Source organism: Electrophorus electricus, chromosome 17 (assembly GCF_013358815.1).
Source record: "Electrophorus electricus isolate fEleEle1 chromosome 17, fEleEle1.pri, whole genome shotgun sequence".
Taxonomy (NCBI): domain Eukaryota; kingdom Metazoa; phylum Chordata; class Actinopteri; order Gymnotiformes; family Gymnotidae; genus Electrophorus; species Electrophorus electricus.
Window position 1 is genome coordinate 1567394 of NC_049551.1, and position 23573 is coordinate 1590966.

General features: G+C 44.3%; 1 protein-coding gene across 1 annotated transcript in view; it reads right to left on the reverse strand.

The window, feature by feature from the left end:
* Positions 1–11122, reverse strand: part of itga1 (integrin, alpha 1) — a 36985-nt gene extending 25863 nt beyond the window's left edge. Inside the window, 1 exon segment of the mRNA XM_035535879.1 lies at positions 11025–11122. Within this exon segment, the coding sequence (XP_035391772.1) occupies positions 11025–11067 (43 nt within the window). The 5' untranslated portion in view covers positions 11068–11122.
* Positions 11123–23573: the final 12451 nt, after the last annotated feature.

A 23573-nucleotide genomic window follows, 5' to 3' on the forward strand; every position in this document is an offset into this window, starting at 1 on the left:
ACACACACACACACACGTCATACTATTAATCTCCCCGTAATGAAGTGCGTGTCTATAAGCTCCTCTGGTGAGTTTCAGCATGGAAGGCAGATCCAAAACTCCTATGAAGTCCAAGAGGTGAATACACAATACACTCTTCCCAAATGCATTAAAGGATTACACTCATGTAGCGAGACTGTGTCTGCACACACACACACACACACACACACACACACACACACACACACACACACACACACACACACACACATAATTTGAAGACAGAGACTCGTGGGAGCAATAACAGGACATGGAAAAAGACGCCTGAACCTAAACACACCATGACATCCCAACGTGCCGTGATCTCTGCTGGAGCCCAGGGTTATTTTCACTCTGAATCATAACAGCTGCAGATGATGATGTCTCATCCAGAGGGGAGCAGCAGAAGTCGGAACGCTGGCCAGGCAACTCAACCTCCCCAAGCTGATTCAGGATGGCCACCAGCCAAAGAACCCTTTACATTGATAAAAAAAATGAGGTTGTCCAGGCAGCCAAAGACAATATCACGTACACAAACACAGGCCACTCCTTCACTGTGAAGACAGAGATGACATCAGCTCCACTGAAATAATACTGAAATTACACATACACCTCACTGACCAGACTTTGCCCTTCTGCTTTAACTGCTTAAACTAACCCTTAATTCAAACAATTATTTCAGAGAAACACATTCAGAAGATCAGATGTAAAGGAAATGTTTACCACGTTCGTCCACAAACAGGCAGTTCCTTCAGTCATCCAGTCCTAAACAAAACTAATTCTGAAACTGACCCAATATCAGTACAGGGCAGCACAGGGGTCACACTGGCCAACTGTCACTGCAGGCTGGTGCTGTGTTTAACTGCACTTACAGTGTTGTGTTAAAGTGGCCCAGTGTCAGCACAGCTACAACTCATGCAAATCAGACAGAACAGCTGCAATACTCCACTAATGGGAGTGAGAGAGGACACTGCAGCACTGGTATGCATGGCTTACGCAAACACACACATGTGCGCGCAACGGCAAAGCAGCTTTCAGACTAATCAAGTTAATAGAAGTATCTGAAATGTGTCTTTCCCTTTTGTGTCTTTCCTACACTTGCTCTCTCTCATTCTCTCTCTCTCTCTCTCTCTCTCGCTCTCTCTCTCCATTTAACTCTGACTGACGTGGCAGATCAGCTTGCTGTTTTCTGCTACGTGTCAACAAACAAATACTTTTTAGAACTTTAGCACAATTTTGAATCAGCAACAGAGAAACCTCATGCAGAGTTCCTGTAATGAATTATGTCCAGTATATTCCTATTACATCTATGGAATACACACTGCAACAGAAGAATAAGTTACCAAGTATGTGTCCCTCGCATGGCTCCATGGGAGGGCGTGTGTGATCTGATGGATCACTAACTCAGGGTACAGTAGATATAAAGATATTGAGCAAGACGGGAGGATGAGCAGGGCTTTGTCCGATTGATGGAGACCTTCGGGTATGTGGATGGAGAGTCAGGTGTGTGGATGGACACACTCAGGTGTGTGGATGCAGACACTCGGACGTGTGGACTCTCAGGTGTGTGGATGGAAACACTCGGACGTGTGGACACTCGGGCATGTGGACACTCAGGTGTGTGGATGGAGACACTCGGACGTGTGGACACTCAGGTGTGTGGATAGAGACACTCGGACATGTGGACACTCAGGTGTGTGGATGGAGACACTTGGGTGTGCGGACACTCAGGTGTGTGAATGGAGACACTCAGATGCATGGACACTTGGGTGTGTGGACACTCAGGTGTGTGAATGGAGACACTCGGACGTGTAGACACATGGATGTGTGGACACTTATGTGTATGGATGGAGACACTTGGACGTGTGGACACTCGGGTGTGTGGATGGAGACACTCAGACGTGTGGACACTCGGGTGTGTGGATGGAGACACTCAGACGTGTGGACACTCGGGTGTGTGGATGGAGACACTCAGATATGTGGACACTCAGGTGTGTGGATGGAGACTCTCGGACGTGTGGACACTCAGGTGTGTGGATGAAGACACTTGGACATAGGGACACTCAGGTGTGTGGACACTCAGGTATGTGGATGGAGACACTCAGACGTGTGGACACTCGGGTGTATGGATGGAGACAGACTTCTGCATTGCTGTCGGGAAGGCCCATGGAGGTCATCTCAGAAGCTCGCGTCTCTGTCATTCCCCACTAACATGACTGCCTGTAACCGAACCCAGAGCTCCTACTTCCGGATGTATACTTGCAGGCCCAGCTTTGCGCTGGTCCTAGGAAACACGTCGGGGTCCACCCACAGGACGATGACATCATGCTCCCCTGCGGCTTAAGGCACTTTCATCTACGCAACCTCCACAGAAAGCAGACAAGACCTGCTGTCAATGCCCACCTCTCGAATTCACACACACATACACACCCTGACACTTCCCCATCTGTGTTGATCCCACACACACACACACACACACACTTGAACAAACATGACTGTGGGGGACTGTGATTAAACGACCAACTCACACAGAGACCAAAAATACACGTTCACGTAGAGCACTTCCTGTGTCGTGAACAAAGGAAATATCAGAGCATGTGCGGTGACACACTGACAGGCCGGAAGGATTGGTTAGTGAGCACTATCCTCTCATAAGAATGACAGTCACTTTCACATTGTGCAATCTCTCCTACAATGGGAAAAGAAAAAAAAATTCACGATGTGTCTAAACGGTGATCTCAGAAAATGGGCATGTGCCAAAAATAATAATAATAATAATAATAATAATTGTGCTGGTCAGTAAGATCCAGCAGGACCTCCCACACCAGGACAAGTGTGCCTGGGGTGATAAACCTCCAGTGGCCATCGATATCCTGGACACGCACAGGCCACCTTAGCACAGTCTGTCTTAGCACAGTCTGTTCTAACACAGTCTGCCACAACACAGTCTGCCTTAGCACAGTCAGCTCTGACACAGTCTGTCTTAGTACAGTCTGTTCTAACAGTCTGGCCCAACATAGGGCGCCTTAGCACAGTCTGCTCTAACAGTCTATCTTAGTACAGTCTGTCTTAGCACAGTCTGTCTTAGCACAATCTGCTCTAACACAGTCTGCCCCAACACAGTCTGCTCTAACACAGTCTGCCTTAGCACAGTCTGCTCTAACACAGTCTGCCTTAGCACAGTCTGTCTTAGTACAGTCTGTCTTAGCACAGTCTGCCTTTACACAAGTCTGCTCTAGCACAGTCTTCACCTGCACAGTTAATTCCCTCACCAGCTAGCTCCTCACTAGGTGAAGCAGACACTTCGTTTGTACCAGAACGCCACAAACCTGTACCTGTACCACAACCAATGCCACTGTACCGCTGTCCTTCCAGGTCTCTCCCATAACACTGCACATGTAGCAATAAATCAGAACTGCAGTATGTACATACATTCCTGTGTACATGTGTCTTCAATCTGCATGGATACTGGAAGCATAGCCAGAGTGTGTGGAGAACAGACAGCTTCCTCCTGCAGCTGACTGCTGTCACATGGGTTTATTTCAGTGAGGAAGTTTGACTTTTCTCTGCAGGAGCTGGTGCTTTGGCTCACGTTTCCCAGTGCACTTCCTAACGCAGGCATTTGACATTCCCACACATTATTCCCAACATTCCCACACAATATTCCCAGCTTTGTTTTTCAGTGACATGTCACATGCAAAGTTCAAACAGGCCTATATCGTGTGTCTCAAAGGAAGGAACAAGTTCACACTAAAAATGCACTGACCTAAAATCTGTCCCCTTCTTAGCACTATGAAGATTGGCACCTTTAACATATTTAAATATGCTTTTCTTTTAACCTATTTAAGAGTTTTACATGATAATTTTGTCAATTCAGTAGTGGTGCATACGCTGGAATTTTAGAACATTGTGTAAAATTTTCATACAAGTCCTGGGAAAAGAACTCTGTAGGGGTCAAAGTTCATGCTAAATATAACGTCAGACTGGGAACGTTGTTTCTTCATGGCTCCTGGCTCAGCTGTGCGGTCCACAGCTCTGTTTACTCTAAAAGCCAATGAAATCACCCAAACAAGGTTTTCCCTCAGAACATTAGCCACCAACCACCACAAGCCCCACCCCCAGACACACACCGCTAATGAAAAAGAGATGGCGTGATGTGCAGGTGGGGTGTGGGGTTTGTGGGGGGGGGGGGGGGGTTGGGGTTGAGGGCACAAGGTTGCTCCGTCTGGCCAGCAGATGATGCCACTTTGCTATGCCCTGGACGACTGACCCCAAACCCCAAAAGTCAGCAATTCTGTAGTGTGTGTGTGTGTGTGTGTGTGTGTGTATGTGTGTGTGTGTGTGTGCGTGTGTGAGAAAGAGAGAGAGAAAAAATCACCAGTGTAACAAACAGGAAGTCTTGTGTGAGAAACTTTAGTGAAACTTTGAAGGCCATTACAGTGTATTACTGCTGTAGAGAATTCTGTGTGCTGTGGTAAAAATGCTAATTGTTAGATGCCAGTTATCCAGAAACAACTACACTCTGCACAGATTAGTCATAAGATAGAAACCATCCCTTCCTGAGCAATCTCTCTCTCTTTGGTCTCTCTCTTATAGTGTTTCTCTAGATTCCTGTGTCTGTCTGTATGTCTATAGTGTGATATTCAGCGAGTTATTCCTTTATACTGAATCTATTCCATCCCTGTGTGTGTGTGTGTGTAGCTGTCTGGGTTTATGACACTAGGGGAAGAGGTGAAAAGGTCAAGCCCCTGGGCTCATAACTTGAGTAGGCTCCCCACGGATGGCCCAACCATGCCCCTCCGAGGCTTGGCCTCAGTATTCCCCCTGGTTTATTCTCCCTGGTTTATTCTCCCTGGTTTATTCTCCCTGGTTTATGGCAGAACTGCTCTTTCCTGTTACATTTCACTTCACGCCTTATTTCAGCCTCCCTCCCCCTTTCACTGAAGAAGTTCGAGTCTCCCTCACTCAGAGGCCTTCAGTCCTCTGCCTGGTCAGACTGGATCCACCGAGCCCCCAGTTCAGGACAGGTCGAACTTACAGTGCAGGACATTGTTAAACACCACATGCCCCTTGCGAAAGCCAGATAGTATGCGTGGGAAGTTGTTTCCACCCTGCATTGCAGAGCTGTCCAGATAAGACTGAACTATTTCACACTGACTGGGCCAGACGAGGAGCGGATGAACACTCCTGAAGACTCTTGGCCTTTGAGAAGTTCCCCTGTAGTGCACTTCAGTCAGAGTATCAACCGTGCCCTGTGTATGTACACCACTACACATTTACATTTACATTTATGGCATTTAGCAGACGCTCTTATCCAGAGTGATTTACAAAAGTGCTTTGTCATTTACTCATAGAACACACATGTCCTCTACTACACAGAAAGTGCCTTAAAGCTCCCGGAATCTGCCTCTGGGGTGAGAGTTCCTGTGCACGTACATTAGTGCTTCAAGCAGTTTATTTCCTTTAAGCGGTTATTTATTCATGTTTAAAACTTGAGAGCCCACATACACCATGATAGACAATTAATTGTTTCATGACCACACTGTGGTTTTATGGGTCTATAATGAGCTAGAAAAGGAAAGAAGACTCTGATAACTTGGACTGGAGGTCTGAAGGACCTTCTGTTTGTTGTTAGACTAGACGTCCCCTCCTGTGTTCTGTGTGCATTCCTGTCAAAGTAAAGATTATATTAATTTTGAAAGCAAAGCTATTTGATTTTATTTTTTGTCTATTATAGTCCATCATGATTAATAGTTTTTTTAACAACGCTTGTCAAAATGTCAAAACCTAACACACAAAACCCAAGGCCACACACAAAAAAAGAAGCATGCAAAACATCACACAAGAAAGCAAACACTTCATCCAAAACTATTTCAACTCTTGTCAAAATGGTATTTTTCAAAACTCTACACACAAATATGAAATGAATGGCTCTTCCACATGCCAACTACACACTCATATGATAAACTGAAAAAACTATTAGCTTGTGTTTTGCAGGGCGTAGCAGTACAAGTCCTGCTATAAACATCCTGTATTCACAAGAATGCAGGCATCACATACATATTCAGTCCAAACACACTGTACAGTGAAACTCAATGGGAATGGTCTTTATGTTTTGAATGAACATTAACAGTTGCTGTCTATATTGTAATAGAAGAGAACATAAACAGGTTTTTCTGATTGGTTATTTCTCCAAACATCACGCATATTTCCCAAAACTAAAATCTCAAAGCATTTAACCATACAAATGACCCAAAGAACACCACACACATCAGCTATGTAAACCCACAATCCACATGCTTACAGTTATCGCATTCAGCTGACACTTTTATTCAAAGCAACTTACAATCATGACTGAGTACTACTTGAGCATTAAGGGTCTTGCTCAGGGGCCCAACAGTGACAACTTGGCAGTGGTGGAGCTTGAACCAGCAATGTTCTGTCAAGCACCTTAACCACTGAGCCACAGTGTGCGTTACCAAACACCAAGCAGCACTATTTTCCCAGGCCAGACGGGCAGCTGGTACACAGGGCGAGCAACAGAGAGGCCCCACCCCCCACCCCCCAATGGAAACATATTTAACATATTTTGAGCTGAAAACCATTTCAAGTCATCAAGCCATTACAAAGAATGAAAATAACTCTCCACTTGTAATCACAACAGAATTCCATGTATCACACTACAGCATAAATATTTTTTTTACTGAGAATTGTTTGCACTGTTGTTGTAAGTTTGAAAATAAAACTGATAAAGCCCTACAAGTCAAGCAATTTAGTTTGTTATGACTGTAACAATGTTTTAATCTCCATGCCTGTTGGCCCAATATGACTTAACACTGTTCATTTAGTGTTCTGTGTATATGTCTCTGTAAGAATGTGAGAGAGAGGGAGAGAGAGAGAGAGAGAGAGAGAGAGAGAGAGAAAGAGTGTGTGTGTGTGTGTGTGTGTACATATGCGTATCTGTGCACACACAGAGGCTATATATCCTGTATTTGTGTGTTTTGTACTGTATTTGGCGAAAGTTTTATATTAAATAAATTAAATTCCATTGTGTTTGTTCATGAGGCAGTGAATCACTGGAAGTGTGTCAACTCCACAACCCGAAGTCTGTGGAGCTGACCCTGGTTCTGCTATCAGATCTGTTTCCTGCTACGCTCTCCTACATACACACATACTGTGCACTGGTAGGCTACATCTAATCTGCACGCACCCAGCTGCTGCCTAATGCCTAGAGAACCATAGTCAATGAACCATAGCAAACCAAAAGTCTTTTCTGGTTCTGGAAGTACTCTGGTCTTAATACGATAGCAACCCAATTATGGTGCCCTGACGTACCCATCTCACGCTAATGGACTGTAATTACAAGCCAGGCTGATTCTTCCCGGAGTCCTGGAGAACATCAGTTTATTACCGAATGGCCTTTATAAATATCCACGTATGGAAGGAGAGAAAGTCTACTGGGAGAGTTGGGCATTTGAGGTGAACGTCTACTGGAAGAGCTGGGGCATTTGTGTGAAAGTCTACTGGAGAGTTGGGGCATTTGTGGTGAAAGTCTACTGGGAGAGCTGGGGCATTTGTGTGAAAGTCTACTGGGAGAGCTGGGGCATTTGTGTGAAAGTCTACTGAGAGAGTTGGGGCATTTCAGTGAAAATTCTACGGGAGAGATGGGGCATTTGAGTGAAAATCTACTGGGAGAGATGGGGCATTTTGAGAGAAAGTCTACTGGGAGAGCTGGGGCATTTGAGTGAAAATCTACTGGGAGAGATGGGGCATTTTGAGAGAAAGTCTACTGGGAGAGCTGGGGCATTTGAGTGAAAGTCTACTGGGATAGCTGGGGCATTTAAGAGAAAGTCTACTGGGAGAGCTGGGGCATTTGCCAGAGTCTGTTCTAGATTTCTAAGTGAGACTGCTCTGATGTCAGAGCAGGGAGGGGGGGTGTGTCTGACATTCTCTCTCTTTCTCTCCACTCATCTTCCTCATCCCTTTCTTGTTCTATTTCTGGATCGCATTATGAAATTACCCATAAAAGATGATGGTGAATCTCCAGCCAAAGGTAAATGCAGCCACGAGACGAGAGAAGAATCAGTTCAATGAAGGAGATCGAAATAAGTGAGTTCAGTGAGTTCACACTGGAGAAGTTGTAAATTCACTAAGGCTGTGGGGGTGGTATAGCTAAAAAGACATTGTTCTGTCACCATAGAAATGAATCCTTAAGCAGGATCTACATTTGCCAGCTGAATCAAACCAGAGCTAGCATTCTTCACAGTGCGCACGGCGCACACACACACAAGAACACTTTATCAGGCTTGGAGATAAGCAGCGCATACAGAGAGCAGATGTATGATGGACAGATCATCTCAGCCCTGCCATGTTTAGGCACGCATACAGTTATGAAGAAGCAGGATTAATCCAAGATTACGAAATCACAGTTTAGATTCATAGTTTAGATTCAGATTTTAAACCTTGATGCTCACCTACAAAGCCAAAATGGACCAGTCCCTCCATACATGATGGCAACGGTCAAAGCCCGATCTGTATCTCAATACTTTTGAACCTCAATATGGCTCGGCTTGAAACACCATGCTTCAAGTCTAATGGAAGACAAGCATGGAGACTGTTCTCCATCCTGGCTCCCAGACGATGCAACGGACTGCCACTTGCTGTCTGGACAGCAGAATCCCTTGCAGTCTTCAAAACGCAGATTGAAGATCCATCTACTCGTGAAATATTTAAATGACCACTGACCCTGCTCCTGTGTTGAGTAACTGAAACTCTATGTACTTATTGTAGAGTATTGTTTATTACACTGATGTTGACTGCTCCAGAACTCTAGTACTCTAGTACTTATTGTTTATTGCACTGATTGTTGTCTGTTATAGAACTTATATATGTTTTGCACTTCTAGTTCATTGGTATCTTGGACTCTAACCTACTGTACTGTAGTATGATGTATTCTATGAGTAAATGACAAAGCACTTTTTTAAGTCGTTCTGAATAAGAGTGTCTGTTAAATGCCAAAAATGTAAAGGTAAACATCTAAATGTAGTAGAACATTAGTGCCTGAAGGGTCTAACATGTCACATTTACATATAGTTATATCAGTTTCAAATAAACAATTTCAAATGAACATTTTCATTAGCATCTAGTAAGTTTGCAATGTCTGAATTTTTGCTAGCCATTAGCACTGTTGCAATGTGCCACTGTGGAACAAAAATACACTAAAATTCAGCTGTAACATAGAAATCTTTTACTGAATGCAACTGAAATATTATGAACCAGAATGATGGTCCTCATGTAATAATGAAAACCTAAAGAAATGTATTTCAGAATTGCAGATCTCAAACAAATAAATCACAAACAACCTGCAAGGTAAAGAGATGGGTAAAGTGCTGCCCACGTCCACTCTGTGTGTTCAGTCTCACCCGGTGTGTGTTTGGGAGTGTGTTCAAACATGTAGCATGTGCCAGATTGAAGCCAGATGCCTGCTTTCTGCCCTCAAACCAAAAACACCTGCACCTCCTTCACCTTGAGCATCACTATAGCAAAAGCCACATCTGTATTTCAGTGTTGAAACGTTTACCACAGCAACATTCCAGGTCTCGCCGCCTCATCCCATAGTCGCGGCTATGGAACTATAAAGAAAAAACGAAAACCCCACGCAGAGACCAAGTACAGGAAGCAGTAAAGAGAATGATAATGTTTAGGCATCACTCAAACAGAGAAGGTGCTGCTGTCTTCATAGTAACACTTTTGTCAACAGTATGAAAAGTTCAAGCTCAGAGTATCAAAGAAGGCGATGGTTGTGGTGTGAATACAGAGGCACTGAAGGCCAGCGGAGCATGTGTGTGTGTGTGTGTGTGTGTGTGTGTGTGTGTGTGTGTGTGTGTGTGTGTGTGTGTCTGTCTGTCTGTCTGTCTGTGTGTGTGTGTGTGTGTGTGTCTGTCTGTCTGTCTGTCTGTGTGTGTGTGTGTGTGTCTGTCTGTCTGTCTGTGTGTGTGTGTGTGTCTGTCTGTCTGTCTGTGTGTGTGTGTGTGGTGTCTGTCTGTCTGTCTGTGTGTGTTGTCTGTCTGGTCTGTCTGTCTGTGTGTGGTGTGTGTGTGTCTGTCTGTCTGTCTGTGTGTGTGTGTGTGTGTCTGTCTGTCTGTCTGTGTGTGTGTGTGTCTGTCTGTCTGTCTGTGTGTGTGTGTGTGTGTCTGTCTGTCTGTCTGTGTGTGTGTGTGTGTGTCTGTCTGTCTGTCTGTGTGTGTGTGTGTCTGTCTGTCTGTCTGTGTGTGTGTGTGTGTGTGTGTGTGTGTGTGTGTGTGTGAGTTCTGAGAAACCTGACAAGCTCAACCTCTGACCTGATTCTCTAACCAGTTTCATTATGTTCAAGAATCAGAGTCAGAAAGAGAGAGAGAAAAGAAGATGGGGTTTCAAGAGTGGGAAGAGGAAGAGAAAATGACAACATAAAGATACTGAGAGAAGAGAATGAATATACACACACACACACACACACACACACACACACACATTTTAAATCATCCACAGTCTACCGTCACAAACGAGTACATGAATAAGACCGGAATGTGTAATAATAAGTCACTGCTGCCTATCAAGTGCCCTTCAGCTATATTCCTGAGTACAAATACGGAAAAGGAAGCCAATAAAAAGATTAAAAGTCCCTACTAAGACTGAAAGAAAACGGTACGAGTGTCTCAGACGAGCACCAACCGTGCCGACTCTCAAAGTCTTCGGTTGCCTGTACATCCAGAAGCCCTATGACAGCACCGTTAAATATCCAACGATTTGAAGATCTCTGACTACGAATCGATACCGTCCTAAAACACTACAGCATTCAGAGGGGGTTTGTGACTAAATGGATGCTCTTTAATGGGATTGACTCATTAATAATACAATACCATACTATACCATGTCCATGTTCTGGACTCGAAATGATTTCGCGCGGACCGTGCAAAATCTTGTACAGCAAATAAAGTGACAGAACTGCAGCATTGAAATACACTTACCGAACAGTGCCGCGAGTCTTAAAGCCAGCAGTCCAGGACACATCTCGTATAACTCCTAGCAGGCTCGCGAGCACGCATCTAAAGCTGTTTCCCGTCAAGCGCGCAACTGACCGACTGAGCAGGCTGCAGCGCTCGAGACGAGGCGGTGATTGACGTACTCGACAATTCAGCTTGGCACGTCCTGTTGCTGTTGACGTAAATACAAGCGCGAAAGTTCCGCGGTTTAGTGTAGTTTAACACCTTATTCCATCATTTATTCATATAAACGTTTCGGCTTGGGGAGGAAAGTGGTGTTGTTTAGTCTAACAGAAAATGTGCAAGAGTAACAGCAGCAAAGACACGGGGCAATATGACCAAGCAATCTTAAGGATAGTGGCTCGACATCATTATGTTGCAATGAACCTGAAAACATTTATTTTCAGGCTTCTTACTAGTAGTGTATGCAACCGATTATTCTCAAAGTTGAGAAGGTTCTCGAGTTCAATCTCTGAACAGGCAAAACTGTTATATTTTGGCTTTTACAGGGTTTGCCACTCACGTAGGACATTAATTACAGAACGAGCACAATTATACACTAACACAATTATGTGAACCCCAATTGGACCGGCCGGAAAACGGCGAGAAAAATATCGGTGAGCCGTTGTGCGGCCAAAGGTCCAACCGACTGTCCTCTCATTATACGGGCCGCAGGGCGAATATTCAGAAACTAGCGGCTTTTCAGAAAAATTGCGCTTCTTCTGGCTAAATGGTTTGTGGAAAAACTGTGGTAACACAACATTGACTTCAACAAGCCTGGCCTTTCTAGATCAATCCAATAATAAGGCCGCACAGTTTAGTGCGCGATCCCCGCAGGCAGAGGAGGCCGCGTTAGCAGGGTGTCGCGTGCTCTCGTCGACGTCGTGTATTTCGAGCTCTCTGCGCGCGGCGCGCAGCTCGCCCACGCGATCGCCAAATGGGTCACACAGAGCACGCGGTCAGATGTGCGGCAGCGGTTACTTAATTAGGTGTTAAATGTAATCACGAGATCACGACGAGACACAGTTGGAGGTGTAAAAGAAAATACAAAACACAGCAGATTCACTGAATCGATTACACAATCTACGGCACATTACACCACCAGTGTTACTGGTTATAGTTAATACGTTACAGCGTAGCACGCTAAATAACAACGTGTAAGAAAGCATTGCTACTGTGTACTTAGCCTTTAGTCTGAGTGTGTTTATGCTTTGTTTTCGTTAGGTAAGTTCAGAATGTCAAATCGTTCGTATATAATGTCAATTTTTCATTACAATTGCCATAACCGTAACATCCGTAACCATAACTGTAACTGCGGTCGTAACTAATCATAGCTACCTTGTAAGTATACATAACTGTTTCCACGCACAAATTTCTTTAGTTGTCTTTTAGTTCTTCATCAGTATTCAGTTTCTCACCAAAGGTCTGAATAACTCTGTTAACCTAGCAGTGGTACTGACATGGCGAAACCACAGCCTGCAGACCAGAACCAGTGTTAGTGCTGTGTTGAGACTGGACCACCAAGCAAAAGACCAGTCAGCAGTGGTCATGTGATGAGAAAGCAAACATGTAAGCAAATATGTAATTGTGCATTTTTAAAAAGTGTCTGTATTATTTGATTTGATAACTCACATTCTATATATGAAACACTAGATTTTTGTTTGTTCCTGAGCCTTTGAGGCAAACATGCATACAACACGGTACCACCCTCAGTCTCTATGTGAGAGAAACACAGTTTACAGCAGGCCTTCCTGTGTCCACCACGCTCCACATCTCCCAGGACTGCGCTTCAGGAAGTCCTGATTAAAGAGTCCTCCTCCCTCATCCCTGCCAATCCTTTTCTTTGTCCACACCCAGCTGGAAGTCTTCCTCTCCCTGAGCACTCATCTGCTGTGGCCTGCACGATTCCGTAGGTCTCACAGGCACTGTAAGGAGGAAGTGCATCTCGCAAACACACCCTCCAGACGTCTGGGGCAAGTCAGAGCAGAGTGACGCAAACGAGTCCCCTCATTCCTCTGGCGCGCTTGGGATTACAGATTTGATCTGACTTTTATAGTATCCTATGCAAGAAACTGACTAACACTTCTGGTTTCTCTCTCATGTTCCTCATGACTCTTAAGCAACATTGTCTGCTTGACAAACAGAATCAACCATTGAGGAACAGGTCAACTCCTTTGTAAGGAATTAATTATCTACCCAGACAAATGTGTCACTACACACTTCCTGTATGCACACTGTGCCTAGTCGTAATGCTCCTCTGCAGCGCCTGCAGTGAAATTAAACAGCAATGAATAAGACAGATCCTCATAACGTAGCGCACCTGATTTTTTTTATGCCACTTTTATGAATCTACAACCATCTGCTATCTAGGAAGAATCAACTTTAGTTATCTACAATGAGAGGAACCACAAAAAAATACCAGACCAGAGGAAAAGAGAACTTTTCACCAGCACTGGAGGTCTGTCATTAGTGTGTCTGTTGTTTGTCTGAGTGACTGGTAAATAGCAGCTAGCAGCACAGGTCACAAAGGTCGCAGAGGTGCACCCCATGCAGAGGCATGCCGGAGTGATGCTCTGGGACTCTCGTGGTGTGAAAATACAGGGGAGTATCGCTGCAGAGGTGGAAAAAATGTAACTCCTGCGCAGGTCATGTTAATCACAGACAGTTACGTCTGATTGGGTTTAATTCCACCCTGGAATGTGCACGCATGCACCAGCAGCCTTGCAGGTGTCCCATACATTTACATGAACACAAATAAGTTGCTTATAGGGTCGAGGTTTTTCTTACGGCTAGTGCACCGTAACCCAGCACCTGGGCAGATATCCGGAATCCATGTGTCCGCAATGTTCTGTCCTGCTCGGCTTACCACCGGCTTTCTCTGAACTTCCTGAACCAAACTGCTGACATATGGATGAAAACACTCCAAGCTGTTGCACATCGGCATAGTGGGAATATCTGGGAATATTTGGCATGTGCCTGGCTATAGTGATAGTAATTTCAAGGGAAATTGAAGTTCCAAAGTGTTGCAGCACTGCTGGTCTTGGGGATAATTCACTCGTGTGCTAACAGTGATCCAGAGTGACTTGACTACGTGCAGTTCACCCATTGCTTGTCTTTTTTTATGTCTCATGCTTGTTTTGTCTTTGTGTTTTTGCCATACAACTGATTTGCAACACGTGACTGCATTTCTGCACATCGCTGACTTAAATCATCGAATTCTACCGGATTTATCGAAACAGTGTTTGAGAGAATGACACAATGAGATGTGACATAAACACAGCTGGTTTATTATTGTTTACTATAATTAGTTCTTGATTATTTTATATATTCTCTTATATAGCTTCTTTTTCATACACAAGGAAGCTTTACAATCAACACTTGGCTTTTACATCCAGTTAACACACACGCACACTGATAAGAAACAACCCCCAATCACACACCGGGTTACCCTCAACCAGAAACCACAGTCCCTGCGAGGACTGCATCGGTCCCTGGCAGGTGGACAAAGGGAAACCCCCAGCACAGAGCGCCATCTATCACTGGATAATTTAGCGTGTCCAATCCATTCTAACCTCCATGTTTTTGGACTGTGGAAGTAAACTCACACAGGCACGGGGAGACCATGGAAACTCCAACCAGAAACAAGCCCGAAACCCTAGCAGTGAGAGTTAAAGGTGTGTCAGGGGTGGCTAACAGTCTGTGATGTACATCTGCAAACTCTGACAAACCTCCACTCTACTGTTTCGCCATCAGTAGCCCTTCACTCACACTGATGGAAATCCAAGAAGTCAAGTATCCATTTCTTAGTCTCAGATTGTTGTTGACAGATCTCCGCTGAGAATGAGAAGCACATGGAAAGCCTGTCTGCAGGGAGACCCTGGTGCCTGAGTGAGTGAGTGAGTGAGTGAGTGAGTGAGTGTGTAAGTGAGTGAATGTGTGTGAGTGAGTGTGTGTGTGTGTGTGTGTGTGTGTGTGTGTGTGTGAGAGAGAGAGAGTGTGTGTTTTGTGTGTGCGTGTGTGTGTGTGTGTGTGTGTGGTGTGTGAGAGAGAGAGTGTGTGTGTTGTGTTTTGTGTGCGTGTGTGTGTGTGTGTGTGTGTGTGTGTGTGAGAGAGAGAGAGAGTGTGTGTTGTGTGTGAGTGTTTGTATGTGATGGGATCCTAAGGGATGGAGGTGAACCTGATACAGGCTCGTCTCTGGCTCCACTGCTGAGACACTCCACGCTCTGCTGTAATACTGGATGTGAATGTTTTCTCATCACATGAGAAAAGAGAGAATGACAGGAAGGGAGTGAGACAGAAGCAGACAAAGACTAAGACAGAGGGAAGAGGCCTCTTAAAGAGTTCTCTCCCTTCTGGCTTTCACGCCGCATTTTTGATATTCATGTTTTACTGCTAACTTGCCATTGGAAATCATTTTAACACAGAACATACAGTGGTTCCAAGAAAACAGCAGATGAGCATCCACACTACAGACACTATAAATATGATCATTTTTGTCCAGGGTGAAATTTGACAGTATGCTGTGCCATATTTCAGATTGTTCCTTGTATTGTACTCTAGTTGAGGTTGGTTGGATGGCTAGTTATGAGCAGAACCAGCAGAGACAGTCTCTACCAAATGACTGTGTGAACATGCACTAAAGTCCCAGCACTGGCTAGCTAGTTTTAAATGTTAACCTTTCTCAGCTCGTGACCCTGTTTGGGTTGTGCCATGACTCAAATATCGACATGTCGGTTGACAAATGCTGACCTGTGACACGGGTCACATTCCATTGCCCCCTGACCTCCACAGTGTCTCAGGTGACAATCCAGCCCACCCCCACTTAAACACTAACACTAATCTCTCTGAGCATCTGTGATAAACACAGGTCACAGTGGGTCTTAATGGCTGACCTTTCACCCCTGACCAGCCACCATGCAACACATTTTTGCTTTCACATCTTGGGGCCCATGTGGTTCATTTTACTCATGACTCTTGTTACTCACTCAACATGACCTCTCCTAGGGTCAAATTAGGGATGAACCTATGGTAGGGCTAGACCCATGGTAGGTGGCTCAACCCAGTCAGCCCGCCAGCTCACCTGCACCCTGCCGTGACGCACCTCCACCCTGCCATGGTGCACATCCACCCTGCTATGGTGCACATCCGCCCTGCCATAATGCACCTCCACTCTGCCGTGACGCGCCTCCACCCTGCTATGGTGCACCTCCGCCCTGCCATAATGCACCTCCACCCTGCCATGATGCACATCCGTCCTACCATAATCCACCTCCACCCTACTATGATGCACCTCCACCCTGCCATAATGTGCCTCCACCCTGTGCCTCCACCTTGCCATGATGCACAATGGATGCCATGTAGTGAATGGCTCCTGGACTGAGCAGACCCTGCCGCTCCTAAGAGTTTTTGCTTGGAGTGCATGCAATGCTATTGTTAAGTGCGCTTCCTGAAAAAACCCTGCATTGTGCTTTGACCTGGGCCACAGGATCAGACAGGGCAGCTGGACAGGAAAAGGGAATTTAGAATTTGGGATAAGCAGCTGCTAACATAGTCATGATGATGAACTGGAGTATTTGGATCTCGCATCTCTCGGTAATGACCTGCCTTCCCACCAACAGGCCAGTTAAAGCAAACACCATTAACACTCATTTTCAGCTACAGATGTGTAGAACAATATGCTCAAACACTGATATCACCCTATGTCCCCCTCCCAGGGAATCACACTGCGGATACGAACGGAGGGTACCATCCATACATCACTGTGGAATATAAACAATGCAGCGGGAAGTGTCATCTTCATCAAAGGCTGGCTAACAGAAGGGCCAGTCACGGGAGTGAGGTGTGTCGGTTACTGCACAGCATAACTGTTGTTGTCTTCTGATCTGTGCTACTGGACTCACTTCCTGTGGACTTCCTGGGGTGTGATCTTTGTCACTGACATGTTCATGTCAGGTTGCGTCATGCTGTTGTCCTGACCCAAGGGTGTTGTCACTGTGCGTAGTTTCAAAGGCGCAGCGACCAGACGGCACTTCCAGCCATTGTCCAACAGAACCTGAAATGTGCTGCTCCGAGCACCACCCAGGCCTACTTCTGCACAGCCCTGCAGTACTCACGCAGAGAAGAGTGTGTTTGTGAGACTGCAGTATTAGAAGTGTGTTTGTGAGACTGCAGTATTAGGAGTGTGTGTGTGTGGTTTTGCAGTATTAGGAGTGTGTTTGTGATACTGCAGTATTAGGAGTGTGTGTGTGGTTTTGCAGTATTAGGAGTGTGTGTGTGGTTTTGCAGTATTAGGAGTGTGTTTGTGATACTGCAGTATTAGGAGTGTGTGTGTGGTTTTGCAGTATTAGGAGTGTGTTTGTGATACTGCAGTATTAGGAGTGTGTGTGGTACAGGCGGTACAGCTATTCCTGAGGATGTTTAATTAACATGCAGCTAACCACCATGGACAGGATATCGTTTTTGGTGATTAAAACAGGAAGTGAAGTTTGTGTAAGTCTGAATGGCTGTGAAGAGGATGTCATGCATGAGCTGTTCAGGCAGTGGTGTAAAACTTTAATCAACATTTAGCTATGTGTTTATTACATAGCCTATCCCATACCTGATCGCTAATGCCTAATTATAAACCCTATACCCCAACACTATGCCCCAACCCTATATGCCACCCTATACCCCCACCCTATGCCCCAACCCTATACCCCTTCCCTCTACCCTAACCCTATATCCAATCCTATGCCCCAACCTATACCCCTTCCCTCTACCCTAACCCTATATCCAACCCTATGCCCCAACCCTATACCCCTTCCCTCTACCCTAACCCTATATCCAATCCTATGCCCCAACCCTATACCCCTTCCCTCTACCCTAACCCTATATCCAATCCTATGCCCCAACCCTATACCCCTTCCCTCTACCCTAACCCTATATCCAGTCCTATGCCCCAACTCTATACCCCAAGACTATACCTACCATATACCCCAAGCCTATATATATTGTGTGCACGTGTGTGTGAGTGTGTGTGTGTGTGTGTGCGTGGGTGCGTGTGTGTGTGTGTGTGCGTGCATGCGTGCATGCATGCATGCGTGCGTGCATGTGTGTGTGTGTGTGTGCGTGGGTGTGTGCGTGCGCGTGTGTGTGTGTATGTGTGTGTGCGTGTGTGTGTGCGTGCGTGTGTGTGGTGCGTGCGTGCATGCGTGTGTGTGTGTGTGTGTGTGTGCGTGGGTGTGTGCGTGCGCGTGTGTGTGTGTATGTGTGTGTGCGTGGGTGTGTGCGTGCGTGTGTGTGTGTGTGTGGGTGCGTGCGTGCATGCGTGTGTGTGTGTGTGTGCGTGGGTGTGTGCGTGCGCGTGTGTGTGTGTGTGTGTGCATGCGTGTGTGGTGTGGTGCGTGTGTGCGTGCATGTGTGTGTGTGTGCATGCGTGCGTGCGTGCATGTGTGCGTGTGCGTGTGTGTGTGTGTGGGTGCGTGTGTGTGTGTGTGGGTGCGTGTGTGTGTGTGTGTGTGTGTGTGTGTGTGTGTGTGTGTGTGTGTGTGTGTGGACATGAGTGGGGGGGAATATTAACCTACTGTTGAGGGTCATAGAACAAATGAGACTAAATCCACATCAATCACTCCATTTTTGTATCTGTAAAGCTGTCAGGAAATAAATTATTATCTTAAAATGACTAAATAGAAAGTTATTAATTAGCACGCTCACACTCTCCCAAATATGCAGTATAACAAGTATCAAAAAGCAGTTATGATATGATGCTGTTTGGACAACAAATGTGGCAAACCTGAGAACTAAAGAGTTTAAATTACAACCAGTTTGAGAATGGCACGTGATTAAAGGGCATTTTGTCCAGGAAGTGCCTTACGTCTCAATCATTTGAAGACACATCTGTGTATCTCGTTCACTTGGATTGTGTACAACTATGTTACCAAAATGGTCACAGAGACAAAGTGTGTGTGTGTGTGTGTGTGTGTGTGTGTGTGTGTGTGTGTAGGACTGTGTTTACATACCACATATTTCAGTACCTTCAGGGGATCATGCATCTCTCTCTATCGCTCCCCTCTCTCTCTCTCTCTCTCTCTCTCTCTCTTTCTCTCTGTATCCCTCCTTTTCTCTCTCTCTCTTTCTTTCTGTTTTTCTCTCACGTGTACACAGGTCCTTGAGCAGATCAGATTGAGCTCTGAAACCCCTCATTAGGGACTTTCAAACAGCTCTGCAGTTAGACTCATTACTTATCATGACTCAAGCAAATCAACAACCCTTAAAGAGTCCACCCTCATCATCATCATCTTCTTCATCTTCATCATCCTCTTCTTCTTCTCATCATCTTCTTCATCTTCATCTTCATCATCATCGTCTTGTTCAACAGCCAAGGAACAGCTTCCACTGAATTTCACACATTCAGAATGGGAAAACTTGGACACAGTATATTTTTGTACTGGAGGGAATTTGTACCGTTTTCTCACACAACTGCAGGAGCTCTCATTGTTCTGGGTTGACTTTAAGAGGCCCACGGACAGAGATTATTTACCCACTGTGGGAATACCCAGACGAGTCTGTGATGTATGCTGCTACAAATGTTTCTGCAGTTATTCTGTCAGCAGATATATAAAAAATGCATCTCTTTCTCTGTTCTCCCTCTGTTGTCTCCTCAGTGCTGAGGCACTATAAACGCAGAGTGTGTTCACTGTTTCTTTGTGATTCTTTGTGTGATATGGATATCTCTGATGTCTCTGATACCCATGTAAGGCTCTCTGGCAGCAGATCAGCAGAAATTGGCCCATATAAATATTCAACACTGTATTTACATGAGTAATTTCTAATGAATGGAATTTACAAACCTCTCCTCTGCCATCTAGTGGTCTCTGCTGTTTATTACACAGTATTTAGCCCAGTAAATTTTAGACGGGCACAACAAACCATTTATGCATAGATTGGCAGCTGCAACAAAACATTAAATTTTCAAAGCTGAGCAGCAGTAGATGTCTTACAGAACATATCTAAGTTCTGTAATATAATATTATATATATATATATATATATATATATATATATATATATATATATATATATATATATATATATATATATATATATATATATATATATATATATAAATCTAACTGCAATGAAATACTAAAAACAATTTTTACATTGCATTTATAACTTAGTTTGGAAAGTTGATTATCGAGATGCACAACAATGGTAGAGAAAAAAAGCATCTAAACATATACTGAGACACTGCCAATCAACCGGCACATCAGGCGTGTCTACAATCACATGCTTCCACACTCCACCAGCCACTTTTAGTAAAACATGTTCACACTGGGAACTGCAGCAGGACACAGTGCATGTTCATCCCCTGATGTTCTAGCTAGAAAGATGAAGTGTGGAAAACCTTCTGCACTCAGTAGTCATAGCCTGCTCTACGTAGTACACATGCGGGGCCACCAGAGGGGGCCACCAGAGTTCCAAATGGCCAACGCAATGAGTGAACGTGCCAGTGCCACAGTGCAAATGTGGGTGCGATGTAACTGTGTTTCTCCACGGCAGAGGTGTTGACCCTGTGGGTGCTGTTGTGGGTGAGGTTGAACTGCCATAAAAAGTGCCCCGTGGTAATTTGTAATTTCCAAAAGGTGCATTTGATCTGAGATGTTTCAAGCCTACAAAAATTCATATATTATATAGTCAGATACGTAGTCTATAGTGTAGGAATAATAACGTATAGTGCTCGATTTGAGACAGTTTAAGACACCAGACCATCTTAAGACAATCCTTGTTCAGACACTATAACAGCTACACCCCTTGTAATTCATGCATGAATCAACTCATTTAAGATGCTATCTAAGATGCTAATGATTGGCTATTGACCTTATTTCCCCCACCTTATGGCCTTAATGAAGCCCACGTATTAGCATACACTCCAATATTAGCATATCCTTCTGAATTAGCATATACTCCAGTATTAGCATCCCTTCCAAGCATGTTGCGTTCATTTAGACTCGAGAGGCTTTTCACATTCACGTTCGCCATCTCCTCCGCTGAAGCACCACGGAGATAAAGACGCTCCTTTCTGCCACACGACCTCACGGGTATTGCCTTTCTCCACCTGGGCGCTGTCAGCCATTGATAGGACAAAGAGGCTCTCTCTCCACAGAGGCTTCTCAAGTTCCCGGCATGAGGGGAGGACCCCCTCATCTCCTCCAGACCAGTGTCTTCCATCTGAAAGGACGTAGGGACACAGGCAGAGATGCTAATGAGGTGTTTGAAAACATGGCGCTTTTAAAAAGCTCCCGTCCGCTTTGAATTTAAGCCCACCCCACGTGTAGAAGCATGAAGGTCTGTTTAACATATAAATCACGGACAAGTGCTATAGCACCAGGTCCACCTGTCTTTTATGTGGAAGAATATTATCGCCATGACAACACGATGTTGCGCAGTTCCTGTCATCGGACATCAAATCAAAAAAGGTGACAGATACTCTGAAGATGAAGCTCTGAAACATATGTCGAAATGACAATTCCACATTTTCTTCGAGCAAAAGCATGAAACTATTGCATCTTAAATTGGATTAGGGGTTTATAATATAATAAACACTCTTTAGGCCATGACAGATTTATAGACCAAATTTCATTCTATCCTGTGTTGTCAGTAGCTTCAGTAGCAATGGGTTATGATGAGCCCTCTCCCTGTACCAGTCCAGTCTCACTGTCTGTTCCTCAGATATTCAGTCATCTAATGCACAGCTTCATTCAATGCCACAGAGGATAAAAACGCTTTAGAGAAAATTGTGTTGCTTGCTTTTCTTACTGACCAACTGTTTCTCCTTTTAAGGGTATCCACTTTTTGGAAGCCTACAGCCGAAATATAAAGAGATGTTAAAGGTTTTAGCACAAAGGCGTAAGAGAATTCTCGCTATGAAGGTTCTGTATGTATTTTCTTCCCTCTGCCTATCACCCTGGAAACAGGTGACCCTGAGTTTGTTTGTGTCATGCTAATAATCCTCCAGATGTAGGTTCTTTTGAATCACCATTTTAATCGAAACCCCTCGCCTGGTCAAAGGCGAACACAATTAAACCCGACGGTGCGTATTTCTCACTCTTTAGAGCAACTTCACAACCCCCGTCGCAGAGTTCAAAGATGAACGCTACCAGAGCAAAAAGCAGAGATTTGAGAAATTAATGAGTCTCTTTTGGTGTGAATGAATTGCTGTCATTAAGTGTTGTGCCTCTTTCATTGTTTGATTTGGAGGACAAAAGCTTGGTGAATAAGGGCTGTGCAGAGTACAATGAGGAACCATCTTTACACGCGGAGTGTGTGCACCGCACTAACGCACCAGTGCAGGAGGGGGCACTGTTGACCCTAAATAGCGCACACACTTTACATCTAGCTGAAACAGGAGGTTTCAGGCACAGACACTTCTGCACTTGGACACACAAGATTTGGTATTTTTCCTTCCATCAAGGTATTTAATAATAATATTAATAATATTAATTAAATTGCTTAACCCATTTATTTCAATTCTCTGGTAATAGGTGTACACCTTAAATAGTAACACTTACTTTTTAAGGAAATAAATCTTAATCAAAAATAACTCTAAAGTAGCTAAAAACTAAAGTAACCCATGAGGAAAATTACATGCAAATTACATAAATAATTAAGAAGGTAACCCTAGAAAGGCTGGATGAGATCATATTAAGATTCTACCTAATCACAGGTTTATAATAAGAGATCAGTTTGTCTAGCATTGCTCCAAATGAAGGTGTGGTGGAATCGCCAGGTCGTTGCAGGCCACTGTAAAATTCTGGTGAAGTTATACTTATTATTGCTGTTATTATTGTTGTTGTTTCATTATATTATTGTTGTTGTTATTTTGTTTGTTTGCTGTATTTCCCCCATAACCTACTTCAGTGACTCTGAAGGTGAACAGTCAGGGGTGAAACAAATCTGCAATAATACTGGTAACAACCACGCAGTGTGCGTGTGCTGATTGGAGCCGTGGTAACCCGAGTGTGTGAGGCTTCAGAGACCAGAAGACGTGTAACTGCCTCTTTTACTTTTTTGAAGCAACGAAACTAATACGAGGATATGTAATGCTGTAAAAGTATCCATTTGAAAAGTTAAAGTCAACAAAAAACATTTATATTCGAGTATAGTAGAAACGTACTAACAAGAAAGCTAACCTAACAGAGCTGAATTTTACTGGACCCCCATTTATTGCTACAAAATGCAGTGTTTATCCCATTAATTTCTATGGAGAAAAATAAAAATCTGTCTCTGTGATGTTAGCTAGAACAGAGGGGATCACAACAGCTACAAGTATCTTGTGATTTTCACATGCTTAGCTAATCCTAAAATATATGGATTAAGATTTTTCTCTCTTTTTCTCTCATTTAAGAGGATCGTAACACTATAATAAGAATTCAGAATCCAGTCCATAAGAAAGAGAAATTTTACAAACTTTCTTGGGTGCTTTTACAACACAACAGCATGGTTCTTATCTTATGGGTGCTAACAGGTGGCATTTGAGTACTTGAGCCTCATTTAA